The 17,092-nt window shown below is 41.4% G+C and overlaps 1 protein-coding gene across 1 annotated transcript; it reads right to left on the bottom strand.

Annotated features, from left to right (window-relative positions):
• Positions 1–13,272: 13,272 nt before the first annotated feature.
• LOC116536979 (putative olfactory receptor 52P1) lies at positions 13,273–14,361 on the bottom strand. The gene has a single exon (XM_032258878.1). It carries the CDS (start codon positions 14,359–14,361, stop codon positions 13,414–13,416), a length of 948 nt encoding a protein of 315 aa, XP_032114769.1. The 3' UTR covers positions 13,273–13,413.
• Positions 14,362–17,092: the final 2,731 nt, after the last annotated feature.

The following is a 17,092-nucleotide window of genomic DNA, read 5'->3' as shown; positions in this document are numbered from 1 at the left end:
CTCAGATACCCAAATCAACAGCCTGGTTGGCCTGGTTTCCATCCTCTTCTCACTGTGCCTTGACTCCTCCATCATCATGCTCTCATATGCCCTGATCCTACGAACAGTGCTGGGCATTGCATCACCTGGGGAACAGCTCAAGGCACTCAACACATGTATGTCACACCTCTGCATTGTTCTCATCTTTTATTTGCCCAAACTGGGGCTTTCTGTGTTGCACCGAGTAGAGAAACACAGCTACACTTCTCTGGCAGTGCTCATGGCCAACCTACACTTCTTGGTCCCACCCTTCATGAACCCCATTGTGTATTCCATCAAGTCTAGGCAGATCCGTCATAGCCTCCTAAATCACCTCCAGCAGAAGAGGATTGATGCTTTCTAGAACAGCAGAAGGCTCCTGACACATGACCCTGGGACTTGGGGTGGAGGAGGAGTTGCCCTAGGGAGTTGATTTTTGAGGTTTTTGGGTGATTCAGCCCTGTTGCAGTTTTTGGAGACTAAAAGTGTCGTAAAGCTTATTAAAGTATCACCTTGATAATCTCATTGCTCTGATTAGAAATGAGTTATCTCAAACTCATATATGCTATGATATCTCCTTATCCAGAGGGCTTAACTAAACAGAATATGTGCATCTATGTGTACAGGTACCTCTCCCCTCCCCTGAATTTTTCTTTCTTGTTTGACTTATAAGCCTGTGGATGAGCTGCAGTAAACTATATTTGCCTTAATACCAGCCCTCTTTTCTCGAATTTAATATTAACCGGCTCATCTAACAAGAATCTGAAAAGGGAGGTGGGTGGTAGGGAAACACATGTGACAACAGTATACATACCAAATTTATTTGCAGTTATTTGCAGCTTAGGGAGTGGTAGTTTCCTCTTGGTTCTCTATTTCTGATTGCGCAATAGAGACAGTTTGGCATTGCCAAGTCTAGGGAAGTTGCTCACTATAACTTCTGGATAGTGCTGGTTTCTCAGGTAACCAATGGTAAGGGTGGAATAGTCATCCACTTTCACAGCTGTTGATCTGCTAGAATGTCAGCTCCACGAGGTCAGGGATTCAGGGTTATTTTGTTCGCTGATGTATTCCCAGCTCCAAGAACAATGTCTATCATATAGTAAGTGCTTAATACATATCGTTGAATAAATGGGTAGGGTAGATGCAGGAGCAAAAATTTCTTGACAATGGATCCTCAGGAAGGGAGGGGACTGAGCCATCTGAATGTCTGAGGTCTGTGGGGTAAACAAGCAGTTGATAAACTGAAGTGTAATGAGATAAAGATAATGTCAGAAGCATTGGGGACAAGGTGTAATTCTCTATAATACATGGTCAGAAGACTGTCTCTAAGGATGCAGCTCAGAGAGGAGCTAAGTTTATTGTGGTGCTTTTTCCAAAGCTGCTTTCAAACTTCTAGAAGGAAGTTTACCCAGAAACTGAAGGATGTTTCAGCACTATCATGGCACTTGGCCTGCTCAGTTCTAAAATATTTGTACGTTTCTTGAAGAATTGAAATAGGGATATTCCTAGTAGGAAACCACTCAAATTTAAAAGAAACAGTAGTGATAGAGCTGTTAGAAGATACATTGTCTATTTCTATGGCCATCCAGACAAATGGCAATTTAATGACTGTGGTCATTTTTGTGTGTCATTTTCATTAATTGAAACAAGACAGAATGAGGAATTTGGAAGCAAGAAGGCAGTGTGGGAGCTGTGAATTCTGTACAGGCAGTTCTAGTTGGATTGTTTCTCCTGCTAGATTATATTTACATTGGCCATCATAGTATGACTTCCAAGGAACTCAGGGTCCTGTGCCTATCAGTAACTAGGAGGCCACTGCCAATGCAGATAGATATATCTGAAGTCACAGATCCTGCTCATAGAGCTCAAGAAGTAAGGATAGCAAAGTTGTCATTATGTCTAGTAGTAGCCAACCGGAAGTTTCAGTAAATCCAGTTTGACCAGCCACTTTAGAAAGGGAGGTCATTTGAAAAGATAGCTTGTACATATACACAGCAAATTTCCTTATCAGGGCCATATATCACAGGCTGAATAGGAAAGAGCGTTATTCAGGCCCTTCTGTCTGCTTCACTTATAACCCCAGTAACAAGAGGGTTCTGATCAGGCAGCCAGCATATCCATCCAACTGAGGTTCCCTCCAACCTCTATCAGAAACCTTACACTGACATGATGCTATTCAGGACCACAGACATTTTTCCCAGTTAAAACAAAAGAAAACACATTGTTATACAGAGCCCTGAGGCTGGAAAATTCCCATTCAGAGGGTTACCAGAATAAAACTTGGATATCAGACATCTGATCTAGGATTGTAGGGATCTTGGGCTTTGTCATATTTGTCTTTTATCCACGGTAGTTCTGAGCTTGGAGACTGCTCCCCCAACCCTTAATCTCTATCACCATTTTTCTTGCTATTTCATGACTGCAGTGACCTCAAGAGCTGGAAGGGATATGGGGATCTATGCCTACACAACTTTACCTTCAGTGTGCAGGCTTCTCGGCATGCTCCATAATGCCTACTTTTGCTTCACAGGCCAAATTACTACAGTACTGTAGTATCTGAGACTGACACAAGGGAGTCCTGAGATGGTCTCTAAAAAGCTTTGCTACTAGTTCACCAGTTAAGAGATTATTAGGGTGTGATATGCAGTGGAGTTTAGATTTTGGCATCAATTTTTTTAAAAAGTCAGTGTATAGAAATCTAAAGCTCCTGCTTTTAATTCTTACATGAATCAGACTGCCACCCACCGATGCAGAAAACCTGAGTTGAAAAATCTCAGCTCTGGCCCATACCAGCTGTGTGATCTTAAGTTAGTCACTTCCTCTCTCTGAATCTGTTTTCTCATCATTATGAAATGGGGATACTTACTTCATAGAGAGGGTGTGAGGATTTAAATACAAATGTATATAAAGCACTAAATCTAGCAGATAACCCATTTTATGTGTGTTTGTGTGGTTATTTGATTAGTGCAAGCATCATGGTGTTTGTTTTTCCTGAGTTGTCTAACTCTAGTGCTTAATATGGCCCTGAGAATGGTAAGCAATTTGTGTTAAATGAATGAATAAAGACGGAATTCCTCACAAATGGTCAATGCAATTGTATAATTTTTATTGAGCTCAACAGATGAGAGCACTTGTTAATGTAATTGTGACATCTAATTATATAATTTATATAAGGTAACTTTTTGATTTTGGGAGGAAAAAGCCAATTCGTTGGTTGGTTAGTTGCAAATGCAAACATTTTGTACATGGTTACACTGCTGTATAGAAGCCCTGGGTTTCTTAATTCATAACTGAACTGCTCAAGGACTTTAGGTTCCAAAGGGGAGATGCGAATCTGGGCTTAAAAGTTCCATGTATATAATTCCAGCTACTAAGGCTTGTCCTGGGTTAACTGGATAGTATACTGTGAGTCTGTGACACTCTAGAACTGAGTGGGGTCCTTGGGGACTGTGAATGAGTGACTGACTCACCTTGTATATTTTTAGATCAAGGAAAAAATTTTTTCATGCACTTATGCTAGGCCTGGCTACTAGTAATCAATGGATTGGAGGAGGGGATAGTCCTAGACAAGGGGAGGAAGAGGAGAAAGCTTATGAAAATCAGGGTACATGTCCCAAGTTCTTCAAAGCCAAGTCTTCCTGAGACTGGTTTATATCGTTCATGGATTGGCCATTTTCCCATGGGGAAAATGATTTCCTAATAGTCCTCTGTAAAACAAAGAGGTATTTTGCCCCCTATAGAGAGAAAAAAAGGAAAGCCTACAGTGACTGATTCAATGTACAATTGCTGTCAATTCAGAGTGACGCAAAGTTATGAGGAATGCACAATTATTTATATTGGGATGCTTTGTGGATTAGAAGAATTATAAGAAAAAATGCTCTTATGAGAAAAGTTCTTCTGAAGTCCTTCTACCTCCTACCATGGGCCAGTATAAAAAATACTTTTGAGGGAGATAGGACAGAACTCAGTCAAAATTTTAAATTTATTTTTGTGGGTATATAGGTGTTTATTATTTATGAGAAATAAAATGTTTTGATACAGGTATGCAATGTGAAATAAGCGCATCATGAAGAATGGGGCATCCATCCCCTCAGGCATTTATGCATTGGGTTGCAAACAATCCAGTTACACTTTTAGTTATTTTAAAATGTACAGTTATTATTGACTGTAGTCACCCTGTTGTGCTATCAAATAGGTCTTATTCATGCTATTTAATTCACCTACAACAAAGCTCAAAAGAATTTTACTCACAACTTGGAAAGAAATAATTTTCTGTACACCGATACTTTCCTTGATCATCTCTTGTGTTCATACCAATCAGGTGTTTGGTCCCATAACTCCACTGAAATGGCTTTTTCCAATGTTCTGATGAACTATACATTGCCAGTTTCATTTGTTAATACCTGTGTTAGTCTTTTCTCATGCTGCTATAAAGAAATACCTGGGACTGGGTGACTTATGAAGGTTTAATTGACTCACATTTCCACATGGCTTGGGAGGCCTCAGGAAACTTACAATCATGGTGGAAGGGGAAGCAAACATGTCCTTCACATGATGGCAGGAGAGAAAAGTGCCAAGTGAAGGGGGAAAAAGCCCCTTATAAAACCAGCAGATCTCATGAGAACATACTGTCTTGAGAACAGCATGGGGGTACAACCCCCATGATTTAATCACCTCCCACAAAGTCCGTCCCCCAACACATGGAGATTACAATTCAGATTACAATTCAAGATGAGATTTGGATGGGGACACAGAGTCAGACCACATCAGTACCCCATCCATTGCTGTAACTGTAGCATTTGACACTATTGATCACCCCCACCACCACTACCCCTACAAGATTTTGTGCTCTTGCTTTCCCTTGTTATCTCACTGTTGTTCATTCTCAAACTCTTTAGCTGTTTCCTCATGGCATCAAACTCAGTTTTTGTTAACTTGGATCCATACACTTGCCTTGATGGCTACCTGGGCAGCCAGAGGCTGCTAGGTATTGCTGTGCTGCTGCTGAGATTGCAGAGCCAAGTTGCTCCCATCGTTGCTTCTGTATTTTCCCCAGACTGCAAGGCCAGTTGCAGTGGCTGCTCCCAGTCTCTCATATGGTTCCTGACACACCCTAACACTGCTGTATGATATGGTTTGTCTGTGTCCCCACCCACATCTCATCTAGAACTGTAATCTGAATTGTAACCCCCATGTATTCAGAGAGGGACCTGCTGGAAGGTAATTGGATCACAGGGGCAGTTTTCACCATGCTTTTCTCATGATAGTGAGGGGGTTCTCATGAGATCTAATGGTTTTAAAAGTGTCTGGCAGTTCCCTCCTGTGCTCGTGCTCTCTCTCTCTCCTGCTGACTTGTGAAGGTGTCTGCTTCCCCTTTGCCTTCTGCCATAAGTTTCCTGAGGCCTCCCCAGCCAAGCAGAACTGCGAGTCAATTAAACCTCTCTCCTTTATGAATTACCCAGTCATTGGTAGTATCTTTATAGTATTGTGAGAATGGGTGAATACACTGTACCTCATGCCTTTGCTGGTATTATTGCATGTCTGTATTAGTCAGCTCAGGCTGCTCTAACAAAATACCATAGACTCTGTAACTTAAACAGTAGAAATTTGTTTTTTCATAATTCTGGAGGCTGGAAGTCTGAGTCTGTGATTTGGCCAGAATGATTGGGTTCTAGCAAGGGTTTTCTTCCTGGCTTGCAGATGGTCACCTTCTCACTATGTCCTCATGTGGTGGGGAGAAAGCACCAGCAAGCTCTCTGGTGTCTCTTCTTATAAGGACACTAATCCCATCATGAGGTCCCTACTATCATGACCTCATGTGACCCTAATTACTTTAATAAAGGCCCTATCTTCACATACAGTCACATTGGGAGTAGGGGCTTTCACATATAACTTTTGTGTGAAACTTTCAGTTTATAACAATACCCTTCAGCTTTAACAGGTTCCCTGTTGCTTCTGAGGAATGAAATATGGATTTGCTTGGTCACTGACACATTCGTAACTTGGAAATGCAAGGGAATTAATTCACCATAGGTGTGGACTTTAACTAATGGAAGGTAAGGAATCATTGGATAAGTTGCCTTTCTTTTCCCCCCATATGCCCTGTGTTGAGGTGTAGCAGCTCCACTGAACCCTCTGGAAGACATCTCGGGCACTGCGCAGTCATCTTGAGACTAAGTTGCCTTTCTTTTCCCCCCATATGGCCTGTGTTGAGGTGTAGCAGCTCCACTGAACCCTCTGGAAGACATCTCAGGCACTGCGCAGTCATCTTGAGACTAAGTTGGTGGCAGCTTAGTAATGCTTCCTTCCCTGCCTCACTCCCTTTTGTCCTCACTCCTGGAAAGATATTACACTCTCCAGTATAATGCTTGCACATGTGGTTTTGCCTCAGGCTCTGTTTTCTAGAGAATCCAAGCTAAAAAGATCAATATAAGCTAAAAGCTTATATTGATCAATCCAAGCTAAAAGATCAATGGCCCTTGAAAGCAAACTCTCAGGTAGGATTTGTCATTTGACTGTCTGCCAGTCTGAAAGCAACAGGGATCACACTGCTGATGGTAAATAGGGTGGTGAAAACATCCGTCACACAGTGATGTACATTTACTAAAGATTTCCTGTTGTTAATTGGGATAAGGTAAAGGTGGAAGGAGAGGCAGGAATGTTTGATCAGACTGGAAATATGGTAATCTTATGGATTCTGGTGTGGGTTAGCTGATTTTGATGGCATTTGGAGCATTGCAAAATGAAAATGATAAGCTCATGCCACTCAACTCCCTTAGCTAACTTAAAACATGTTGCAAAAGACAGTCCTCCACGGTGGCTTCAAAAGAGTCTAATTTCTTGAAGGCAGTGTGAGCAGGAGGGGTCCCCAGGGATGGAGCCAGGCTGGGGGCAGAGCCCAGGGCAGCCTATGCAGGTGGGCTCTGAGGCATGGGAGCTAGGGACCCTGGCATCAGCCTCAGAAGGGTTAGAAGACTCAGGCCTCAGAAATATAAGGAAAACTGAATGTGCAATCTCTATAGGTCATCTGTGTTGAAACAAATTCCATAATAAAGTAAGGGAGTTTAAGAGCTGGAAATGGGACATTTGGGCATATGAGCCTAAAACCCTGGATTTTATATTTTTCTCTGAAATTTCTAGGCTTGCAGAAGCACTCTCTTCTCAGTGACAAGAGAGAACAGTTTCTTTCTGCCTGAGAATTGTGAAATGACTTCACTGAAGCAGGTGCATTGCACCTGTTGTAAGATCTACTTTATCACTCTTCATTTGTGTCTAGACCAGTGTGCTAACTTCCCACCTTAAGACGGTAGAAATAAAAGAACAAATTAAATGTTTAGATGAGAGGAAATTTAGAAAAGGTAACAGCAGAAAGCAAAGAAAAAAATAGACACAAAATTTAAAAAGCCATAATTTGGTCCTAAAAGTTAATAAAATGGATACACCTTCCTGCACTAAGGAGCATTATGGGACAGGAAAAAGTGTACACAAATAACCAAGAATACAAAGACATAAGTCCTATATGAAAGAAAGGATAATAGGGGGATTTTACAAACATTCATACTAACATTGACAGTTATATTTAGAGGAAACTTTGGAGGAAATAGAAAAATTTTGAAAATACAAATCTTAATCTATATCCATTAAAAATTGAACATGAAATAAAAAGAAAACCTCCTTCATATCCAGGTTTCTTTCCTGCAGAGTTCTATCAAATATTTAAAAAATAAATGTTACATGAATATCATCAGTAAATAGAGTGTAAGGGATTAGTTTCCAATATGTTTTATGAGACAAGCAAAACGCTGATATGAAAACCTGATATGGAATTACAGAAAAATTAAACGAGCAATATCTATCATGAAGATAAACATAACTATCCTCATGAAAATATTAGTAAACTGAATCTATCAATATATAATACATCATGACCAAGTGGGGTTTATTCCAGGAATGTGATGTAGTTTAATATTTAAAAATAAGCAAGTATATCGTAGCACTTTGGGAGGCCGCGGGGAGCAGTTCATCTGAGATCAGGAGTTCAAGAGCATCCTGGGCAACATGGCAAAACCCTATCTCTTCTAAAAATACAAAAATTAGCCAGGTATGGTGGTGCAAGCCTGTAGTCCCAGCTATTCAGGAGGCTGAGGCAGGAGAATTGCTTGAACCCAGGAGGCGGAGGTTGCAGTGAGCTGAGATTGCACCACTGCATTCCAGCCTGGGCAACAGAGTGAGACTACATCTTGAAAAATAAAAATAAAAATGGAGTATAGTATACTACATCAGCAGCATAAAGGAGAAAAATCAGATGATTACATAAGTATGTAAAGAAAAATAATTTACCACATTCAACACCATTCTTGATGAAAACTTGCATGAAATTTCAATAGATGTGTACTTTTCAACATAGCATCTGTGAGAAGTGTATAGTCAACATGTTTCATGATGAAAGACTCAATACTACCCTCCTAAATTCAGAAGCAAGCCCATGGATATATGCATATGTCCAAACTCAAACTGTCTACACAAAATAGGTGCAGTTTTTTGCATATCAATTATACCTCAATAAAGCTGTTAATATAAGGAGAGACCATAGGAGGCATTAGTTAGGATGTGAACGTATTGAAACTCTCATACACATCTGGTATGAGAAATGTATAATGATGCAGCTGCTCTAGAAAACTTTGGCAGTTCCTCAAATGGTTAAACAGTTACCACATGACCAGTAAACTCTACGTCTAGGTATATTCCCAAGAGAAATGAAAACATATGCTGACACAGACAGTTGTACACAATGTTATAGTCACAGTATCTGTAATAGCCAAAAGGGGGAAACAATCTAAATAGCCATCAACTGACTAATGGATCAACACAATGTGGTATATATTCATACGATGGAATATTATTCAGCCAGAAAATGAAATGACATACTGATACATGCTACAACATGGATGAATCTACAAAGCATTATGCTAAGTAAAAGAAGTCAGTCCCAAAGTCCCATATGCTTTGGTTCATTTGAAAGTCTAAAATAGGGAAATCTAGAGAGGCAGGAGGAAGCCAACTAGTGGTTGCTTAGGGCTGGCAGGGATAGGAGAATATGAGGGTGATAACTATAGGGTATGAGGTTTGGTTTTGAGGTGAGGAAAATGTTCTAAAATTGACTGTGGTGATGGTTGCATGTGTCTATGGATATACTAGAAACCAGACTGCAACCATTCACTTTAAATGAGTGAATTGTATAGTATTTGAATCATCTCAATGAAGGTGTTAATAAAAGAAAAACAAAGATCAGAAACAAGGCAAAGATGTCTGGTTTACTAGTTTTATTCAACAATGTGTTGGAGGTCCTAGCCAGTACAACACAATTAAAAAATTGAATATAATGCAATCAAAACTCTAGCAATAATTTTTGTAGAAATGAAAAAATTGATTTAAAAATGTATATGATTTTAATATGTATATGTTTAAAATAATAAGAACCACTATGGAAGTGTAGTGTTAGAAGACTTACACTACTTCATTTTGAGACTTACTATAATACTATCATTATTAAGAAAGTATAGTATTGACACTTTCTTGTTCACTTTCTTGATCCAGTTGCCAAAGCAAGTCAGTTTGGAAAAGAAAATCTTTAATAATGCTGAAACAATGGAATATTCATGTGAAAAATAAATCTTGAACTCTAGGTTATAACATATGCAGTTTTTATTCATGTTGGATCATAGGCCTAAGAGTAAAAGCTAAACCGATAAACAAAGCACTAACTAGTTATGATTATTTGGACTTCATCATAACTAAAAATTTCTTGTAATTGAAAGATACTAGTAAGAAAATGAAGGTCAGGTGGTACAGCTCACGCCTGTAATCCCAGGACTTGGGAGGCTGAGGTGGTTGGAGCGCTTGAGCCCAGGATTTTAAGACCAGCCTGGGCAACATGGTGAAACCCCATCTCTACAAAAAAAAAAAAAAAAAAAAAAAAGAAAAACTAGCTGGGCGTGGTAGCTCATGCTTGTAGTCCTAGCTACTTGGGAGGCTGAGGTGGGAGGATTACTTGAAGCCTAGGAGGCTGAGGTTATAAGTGAGCTGAGGTCACACCACTGTACTCCCACTTGGGTAACAGAGTGAGACCATGTATCAAAAAAAAAAAAGTAATAACCAAAAGACAAGTCACAAAGTTGGATAAAATATTTTCACTATGTATATCTATCTGGCAAATGACTTGTATCCAGAATATATAAACAGCTAGTATAAATCAATGACAAAATAAAAAATTTATTAAAAGGGGATAAAAGACTTTAACAAACATTCTACAGAAGGCATATGCATGAATAGAAAACACATGAGAAGTTGCTCAATATCATTAGAAAAATGCAAATTAAAATCACAATAAGTTGCTAGTTTACTTTTAGCTAATGGACTGGCTAAAATGAAAAAAAGAATGACAATATCAAGGACTGACCAGGATGTGGAACAACTGGGAACGGTTATACATCACTGGCGAGATTAAAAAATGGTGTAATTCCTTTGGAAAAGCAGGTTCTATTAAACACATACTTAGCCTCTGACCCAGCCATTTCACTGGTAGGTTAAGAAATATTCATAGCAGTTTTATTCATAATAATAAAATATGAGAAACTCAGGTGTCCAAAAATAAACTTTGATATGTTCATACAATGAAAAATTACTTAGCAATAAGAAATTAACAATTGATGCACACAACATGAATCTCAAAAACATTAGGTTGAGTCAAAGAAGTCAAAACATATTGTATAATTTCATTTATGTAAATTTCTAGAACAGTAAATGAAATTTAATCCAAGGTGATCAAAAATTAAACAGTAGAACAGTGGTTATCTCCATGGAGCCGTGAGGATATTGCTGGGAAGGAGCACAAGGGAACATTTTGTGACTGCAAATTTTGTTTTCTTTTCTTGAGATAAGATCTCACTGTCACCCGGGCTACAGAGTAGTGGTGCAATCACAGTTCACTGCAGCCTCAATCCAGCCAGGCTCAAGAGATCCTTTCACTTCTCGGCCTCCTGAGTAGCTGGGACTACAGGCTAATTTTTGTACTTTTTGTAGATGAGGGCTTGCTATATTGTTCAGGCTGATCTCTACCTGGGGGGTTCAAGCAATCTGTCTGCCTGAGTCTCCCAAAGTGCCAGGATTATAGGCATGAGCCACCAGGCCCAGCTGATAGTTGGCATCTTGATTGAGACGGTGTTTATACTGATGTGCATGTATTTGTCGAAGATGTATTTTATGCAAATTATACCTCATTTAAAAAAAGAGCTTTGGGAAAAATAATCCAGCCATAGCCAATATAGTCCTAAATAGGATGTAGCAAGTTTTCTTGATTTCCCCTACAGTTTGAGTTAAGGATCCTGGAGAATAGAATTTACTGTCTAATCTGTGTCCTCTGATTGTCTGACAATTTGGGATGTCTGTGGGCAAATTAAGATTACCAAACTCATGTGTGCTGAAACCTGGGGTGAAGGAAGAATTATTTGGATGGTTTCAGGTTAAGTAATATGACAGTCACTGAGAGTACATGGGAGAGTTTTGCTGGGTCCCGTATTCAAGTTGCCATCAAAAATTTATCTTCCTGAATCACCATTATATGTCCAACACCTAGAATAGTATTTGGCATATTGCATGTTCCAGAAATGTCATTGATGTTAGAAGAAAAACTGTCCTCTCACCCTTGGATCAGATTTACTAGATTCTTTGTCCTAGGGTCTAGATTTATAGTAACTTGCCTGGTAAAGAATAAAAGGCATGAAATTTAGAATTAGAAATTAACTTGCTTTTTTGGGCAAGGAACTGTCTTCCTAATCTTCTGTCTCTGGCTCTGTAAATTGGGGATAATTATCTCATCAGATGGTCATGAGACTACAGTAAATGTGTAACCTCGTGGTGCACTGCAGAGGGTTAAACTAATTCACTGCACTACTGGCTGCAGTTCTGGGGACCCAGGGCATCGTGAACCCATTAGAGGCCTTCTGTTTAAGCTCTTTCCAAGCTTATTAAAATGCTTTACCCAGGAGACAAATAGCTCTCTAGTGGCTGTCATCATTTTATCATTTTCATTTTTATAAACCTGCCTCAGGAGGTCAAATTGGACAGAGTTCCCTATTTTCTCCCCAAATTAGGGACCTGGTTCCTTCCCTGGACCTTTGATGCTTGAGGGAAGCTGCACAAGGCCACTCCCAGGGCTTAGAAGGAAAGACTTAAGATGGCATCTCGCCTTAGGTCTTGCTCCTGCACCTTACACCCAGGCATGGTCTTACCTGCAAACAGAGATGAGGTGTGGCCTGGGGGCTCATTTCTTCTGAGGAAGTTGGTGTTCTTACACCCATGGCCTCTGTTCTTACCCTAATCATATTATAGTTTGACCTTTGAACCACATGGGTTTGAAATATGCAGGTCCACTTATATGCAGATTGTTTTTAACCAAACACAGATCAAAAATACAGGAATTGCAGGATGTAACATGTGCACATAATGAGGGCCAACCTTTTGCATATTTCTGTTCTTAGGGCCCACTTGGAATATGCATGGATTTTGGTTTATATGGGGTTCCTGGAACCAATCCTCCCATATATACTAAGGGACAACTGAAATAGCATGATTCAGTTTGGCTGCTGTTTCCTTGTGTGTTTCCCCTCTAACAGTGAGCAGTCATCATGAGAGGAGGCCCCTTGACCTAATTTGCTTTAGATTTTAGCAAAACTTTTGGCCCAAAGTGCATGCTCAGTGAACAGATAAAAACTCTTCCAGAGAACCTTCCTAGATTGACATTATACCTTGTTACTTATTCTTGTGAACACTGGACAGTTTGCCCAGGATTCTCCTTTTGTTGTTATCATCCCTATGGCTAATTGCTAAGTGCCCTGTCTCTGCCTCTCTGCTTGATTCTATGCATAGGTGTGTGTGTGTGTGCATGTGTGTGTGTGCATTTCTCCCCAGTCAGATGTAGAGCTTGCTGAGGAAGGTATGTAGGCATTCCTATCAGAGAACAAACACCTGCCTGTGGATGAGGTTTATTTCTCCTTGTCAGACCAGTAGGTATATATTTCCCATTTTATCAAGATCTTCTGGAAGATAGGAACAATGTCAGACAGCAGAATTAGATTCCCTGGGAAGCCATCATCAGTTTGGTATCCATATTTCCCACTAGACAGGGGTTCCCTGAATTTTGTAACCATATCTACTTTGTAAGAAAGAAACACCTGACAGATCTTCCACCATCTGACTTTGCTGTTGCTCCTTGTCAAAATACAGGTACCATCGACTGTAGGTTTCTGTGTCCCTATCATGTTGGGAACCACCAGTCTCAAACATTGCCCAAAGGTTGAGGGGAGAAGATAAGGGTTTCAGGGTGGGGTTGAAGATTTATGACTGAGCAGGGCCCCACTTCAGCAGCCGGAGGGCCCCATCCTGGATCTGCTTGGTCTTCATGCCATAGATGATGGGGTTGAGCATGGGTGGCACAACCAGGTAGAGGTCAGCCAGGAGGATGTGGATGTGCCGGGGCACGTGCTGGCCAAACCGCTGTGTGTAGAAGGAGAAGAGTCCTGGTGTGTAGAAGACAAGGATGACACCCAGGTGGGAGCCACAAGTGCCAAAGGTCTTAGCCCTTGCCTCCTTGGAGGAGAGGCCTAACACAGCCTGGAGGATGAGTGCATAGGAGACAGCAATACAGATGGAGTCAGTGCCCACCACCAGTGTGGCAGCTGTGATGCCATAGATGTTGTTTGGCTGTGTTCCCCCACAAGCCAGCTTCACCACAGCCATGTGCTCACAGTAGGAGTGGGCCACCGCTCGACTGCAGTAGCTCAGGCTTGTCAATAAGCAGGTGAGTGGGGTCATGAGTCCCAAGCCACGAAGCAAGGCTGCAGCCCCCAGCTTGCCTACAGACTCTAGGGAGAGCAATGACCCATAGTGCAGAGGCCGGCAGATGGCTAAGTAGCGGTCAAAGGCCATTGCAAGCAGGATACCAGATTCTACAGCTGAGAAGCCATGGATAAAGAACATCTGGGCAGCACAGGCTCCAAAGGTGATCTCAGCATCCTTTGCCCAAAAAAGTGCAAGAAGCTTGGGTACAGTGGAGGTGCAGAGGACGAGGTCAATGGTAGACAGCATGCATAGGAACAGGTACATGGGCTGGTGCAATATAGGCTCTGAACGTACCACTAGCGGCACCACCATGTTGCCCAGAACTGCCAGGGCATACATGGAGCAGAAGGGAAAAGCAATCCAAAAGTGGGATGCCTCCAGGCCTGGAATTCCCATGAGCAGAAAGGAGGTTGGGTTCTGATGGCTGTGGTTTGTGAGTTTCATGGCCAAGTAAGGTGGGTAGAGAAGACCTCACTGCCTTGCTCTGAGCCCTAGGAATCCCTGAGAGATGAAGCAGCTGGGATTCATCCTTATGCTATGGCTGAACAATAGCAGGAAATATTTGCATTAGACTTTATGAAAAACATCCAGGATGGGAAGATAGGGCACTGGGAAATAATGCAAGGCAGGAGGCGGTTTACTATCTCCTAGGTTCGAAGGAGCCCTTTCACACTTCTGTCTGATTCAATGATGTCCAGGCTGCAGGCTGTGGGCAAGTGGCATGGCTGTAGAACCTTCTCTATGGTGACGGGCTATGGCTAGAGACTTTTACAGCTTTCTTCTCTACCTTTGAGTCCTCTTTTGCCTGTACTTTAGTATTTTTTCCTTCTGATGCATCTGCCTGTGTGACAATATAAAAGTAATGTTAACGATAAAAGTTCAGGCAGATTGGATGGAAGACTCCATTGTGGTTACTTTTCAAGATGGAAAGATCAGGTCTGAAGGGAATTGATAGGAAGGAGGAGAGATCTTGGACAGGTTTTTCGAGCCATTGAGCCTAAAATAACCCATTGATGAGGCTCAGAACCTAGTCTGACCAGGAACAGTAAAACAGAGGTGAGTGGCTGAGTGTCTGGTAGCCTGATACAGGTGTAAGATTTTTTGGCTTCTGTTTAGTACAAGGATCCTGCACTTGCCTCAGATGTCCTATACGGATGCTGGTAGAAACAAGAGCCAGAAATAGACACAGGAGAGAGGAGAGAGTAGAGAGAAAAATACCTCTATTGAAAAGAGCTTCTAATATAATTGTGTGTGACTATGTTCGAATTGTTAAACAGAGATAATGGAACCAGTTGTACTCTGTAGTGATGCCCATCTGTATTCCTAATCTTAGAATGCAATGCTCCTTGCCTTCCCTAGCATCAGCTACCCATACCCAGAGATCATGGGAATTGCTTTGGGGAAAGAGGCAGGAGCAGGAAGAAAAAGGGTAAGGTCTTCTAATGTGATCTGCTGGAAGGAACTGTGGTCCAGGATGCCTCCTTTCCATCCCAGTGTTAACTGTTGCTGTCACTCTCATATTGAACAAGTCACCTTGTTCCTTTCTGTCTCATCATCCCTTCATACATTTCCTGTTTTTCTGTTCTATAATATCTCCCTGTTCCACCACCCAGCCTGGGCCCAAGCAACCCTAGAAGAGATTTTGGCCTTCATAGTAGCTGAAAGGTCTGGGATAGAGAAATCAGAGTGTAAAGGACCTTGTGAAATGATGCACGTAAAACTGTTCCATTTGATGAGTGAGAACACAGCGTTTGACTGGGCATGTGATTGTGTGTATCTATATATGTTATTGTGCAAAATGCACGAGCAAGGCTGTACTCAGAAGACACAGGGACATACATTTATGTAAGACATTGTTTTTGGAGTGTCTGTGCTTCAGTACCCTTTGTGGAGAAAATTGAGAGCTGAATAATCCAGTCATGAATGAGACAGCTCTACTTTCTTTCCTTCTTCCATCTCAGCCTTTTAATAATTGAATCAGGTTTTCTCAGCCCTTGAACTGTTATTCAAACTTTTGCTCCACCCTTGATCTGGAACTACACAGCATAACGACCACAAGTCCCCCTTGTCTCACTCCCTTTGCACAGAGAGGGAAAGTGAAGCTGGAAGAGCATATGTTGAACATCATATTCCTGGATTTTAGGAAAGTGGTCAAGGTTGAAGCGAGAGCCTTGGGGTCCTCACTTCTTGACTCTCCTACTAATATTTGAGTTAGACCTCATGAAAAACACTCAGGATGAGATTTTACAGCACTGGGAACATATGCAAGGCAGAAGATGGGTTATCATCACCGTGTTCAAAGGAGCCTTTGCCACCTCAGTCTGATTCAGTGATGTCTAGGCTGGGAGTGGGTGGCGTGGCATGGCTGCAGAGCCCTCTCCACAGTGAATGGCTAGAGACTCACAGCTTTCTACTCTATGCCTGTGAACCTTTTCTGCCTATACTCTAGTGTTGTTTTCCTCTAACTCACCTGCCTACTGAGATCAGGCAAGGAGAGACTCCCTGCCTCCTCCAGATAGCTCTCCAGAATAATAATGCTCCTTTATGCCCCTCATTCCCCTGCTTTGTTCTGAATTATTTTAGCACTTGGTATAGGAAAGGCCTTACCTAAAATACATAAGAATAGGAGTTCAAATGTCAGGAATGAGGAAAGGAGCAAGTTCTTTACCGTGGAGGTGCTCATGAGCATCTGGAAGTGACCAACCTAGAATTTAGCACTCACTCATGGATGCCCAAGGGCAGCCAGATTCAAATCCCAGCTTTACAGCTCACCAGCTGTGTGATCTCAGTCAAGCCACCTAAACTCTCTCAAACTGTTTCCCTATCTGTGTGCTCTGGAGAGCTTGATTCCTACTTCATAGGCTGCTGTGGTGATTACTAGGGGAGACAGTTGTCTGAAGAGGCAATTAAACTACATGGCCACAAAACAGTGGTCAAAATCATGATTCATTTGTAAGTCCTTTTAATATGAAGTAGAGATCACCTCAGTAAAAACATTATTTTAGTGGCAGTCATGTCTTTGTTCAACCATATAAAGGGCACACTGAGAAGACCAAACAGACAAACTTACCAGATCTGAGGCAGGATGTGATAGTCTGGTCCTACAGGGGTTAGAGTGTGGAGAGCAAAAGAGCTGGAGTATTTATCCTATTATTAGCACCCTAACTGAGGGCAG

This window comes from Sapajus apella, unplaced genomic scaffold (assembly GCF_009761245.1).
Source record: "Sapajus apella isolate SASKATOON/1434 unplaced genomic scaffold, GSC_monkey_1.0 scaffold106, whole genome shotgun sequence".
Taxonomy (NCBI): domain Eukaryota; kingdom Metazoa; phylum Chordata; class Mammalia; order Primates; family Cebidae; genus Sapajus; species Sapajus apella.
Note: the sequence above shows the minus strand (reverse complement) of the source record. Positions and strands in the feature narration are given on the sequence as shown.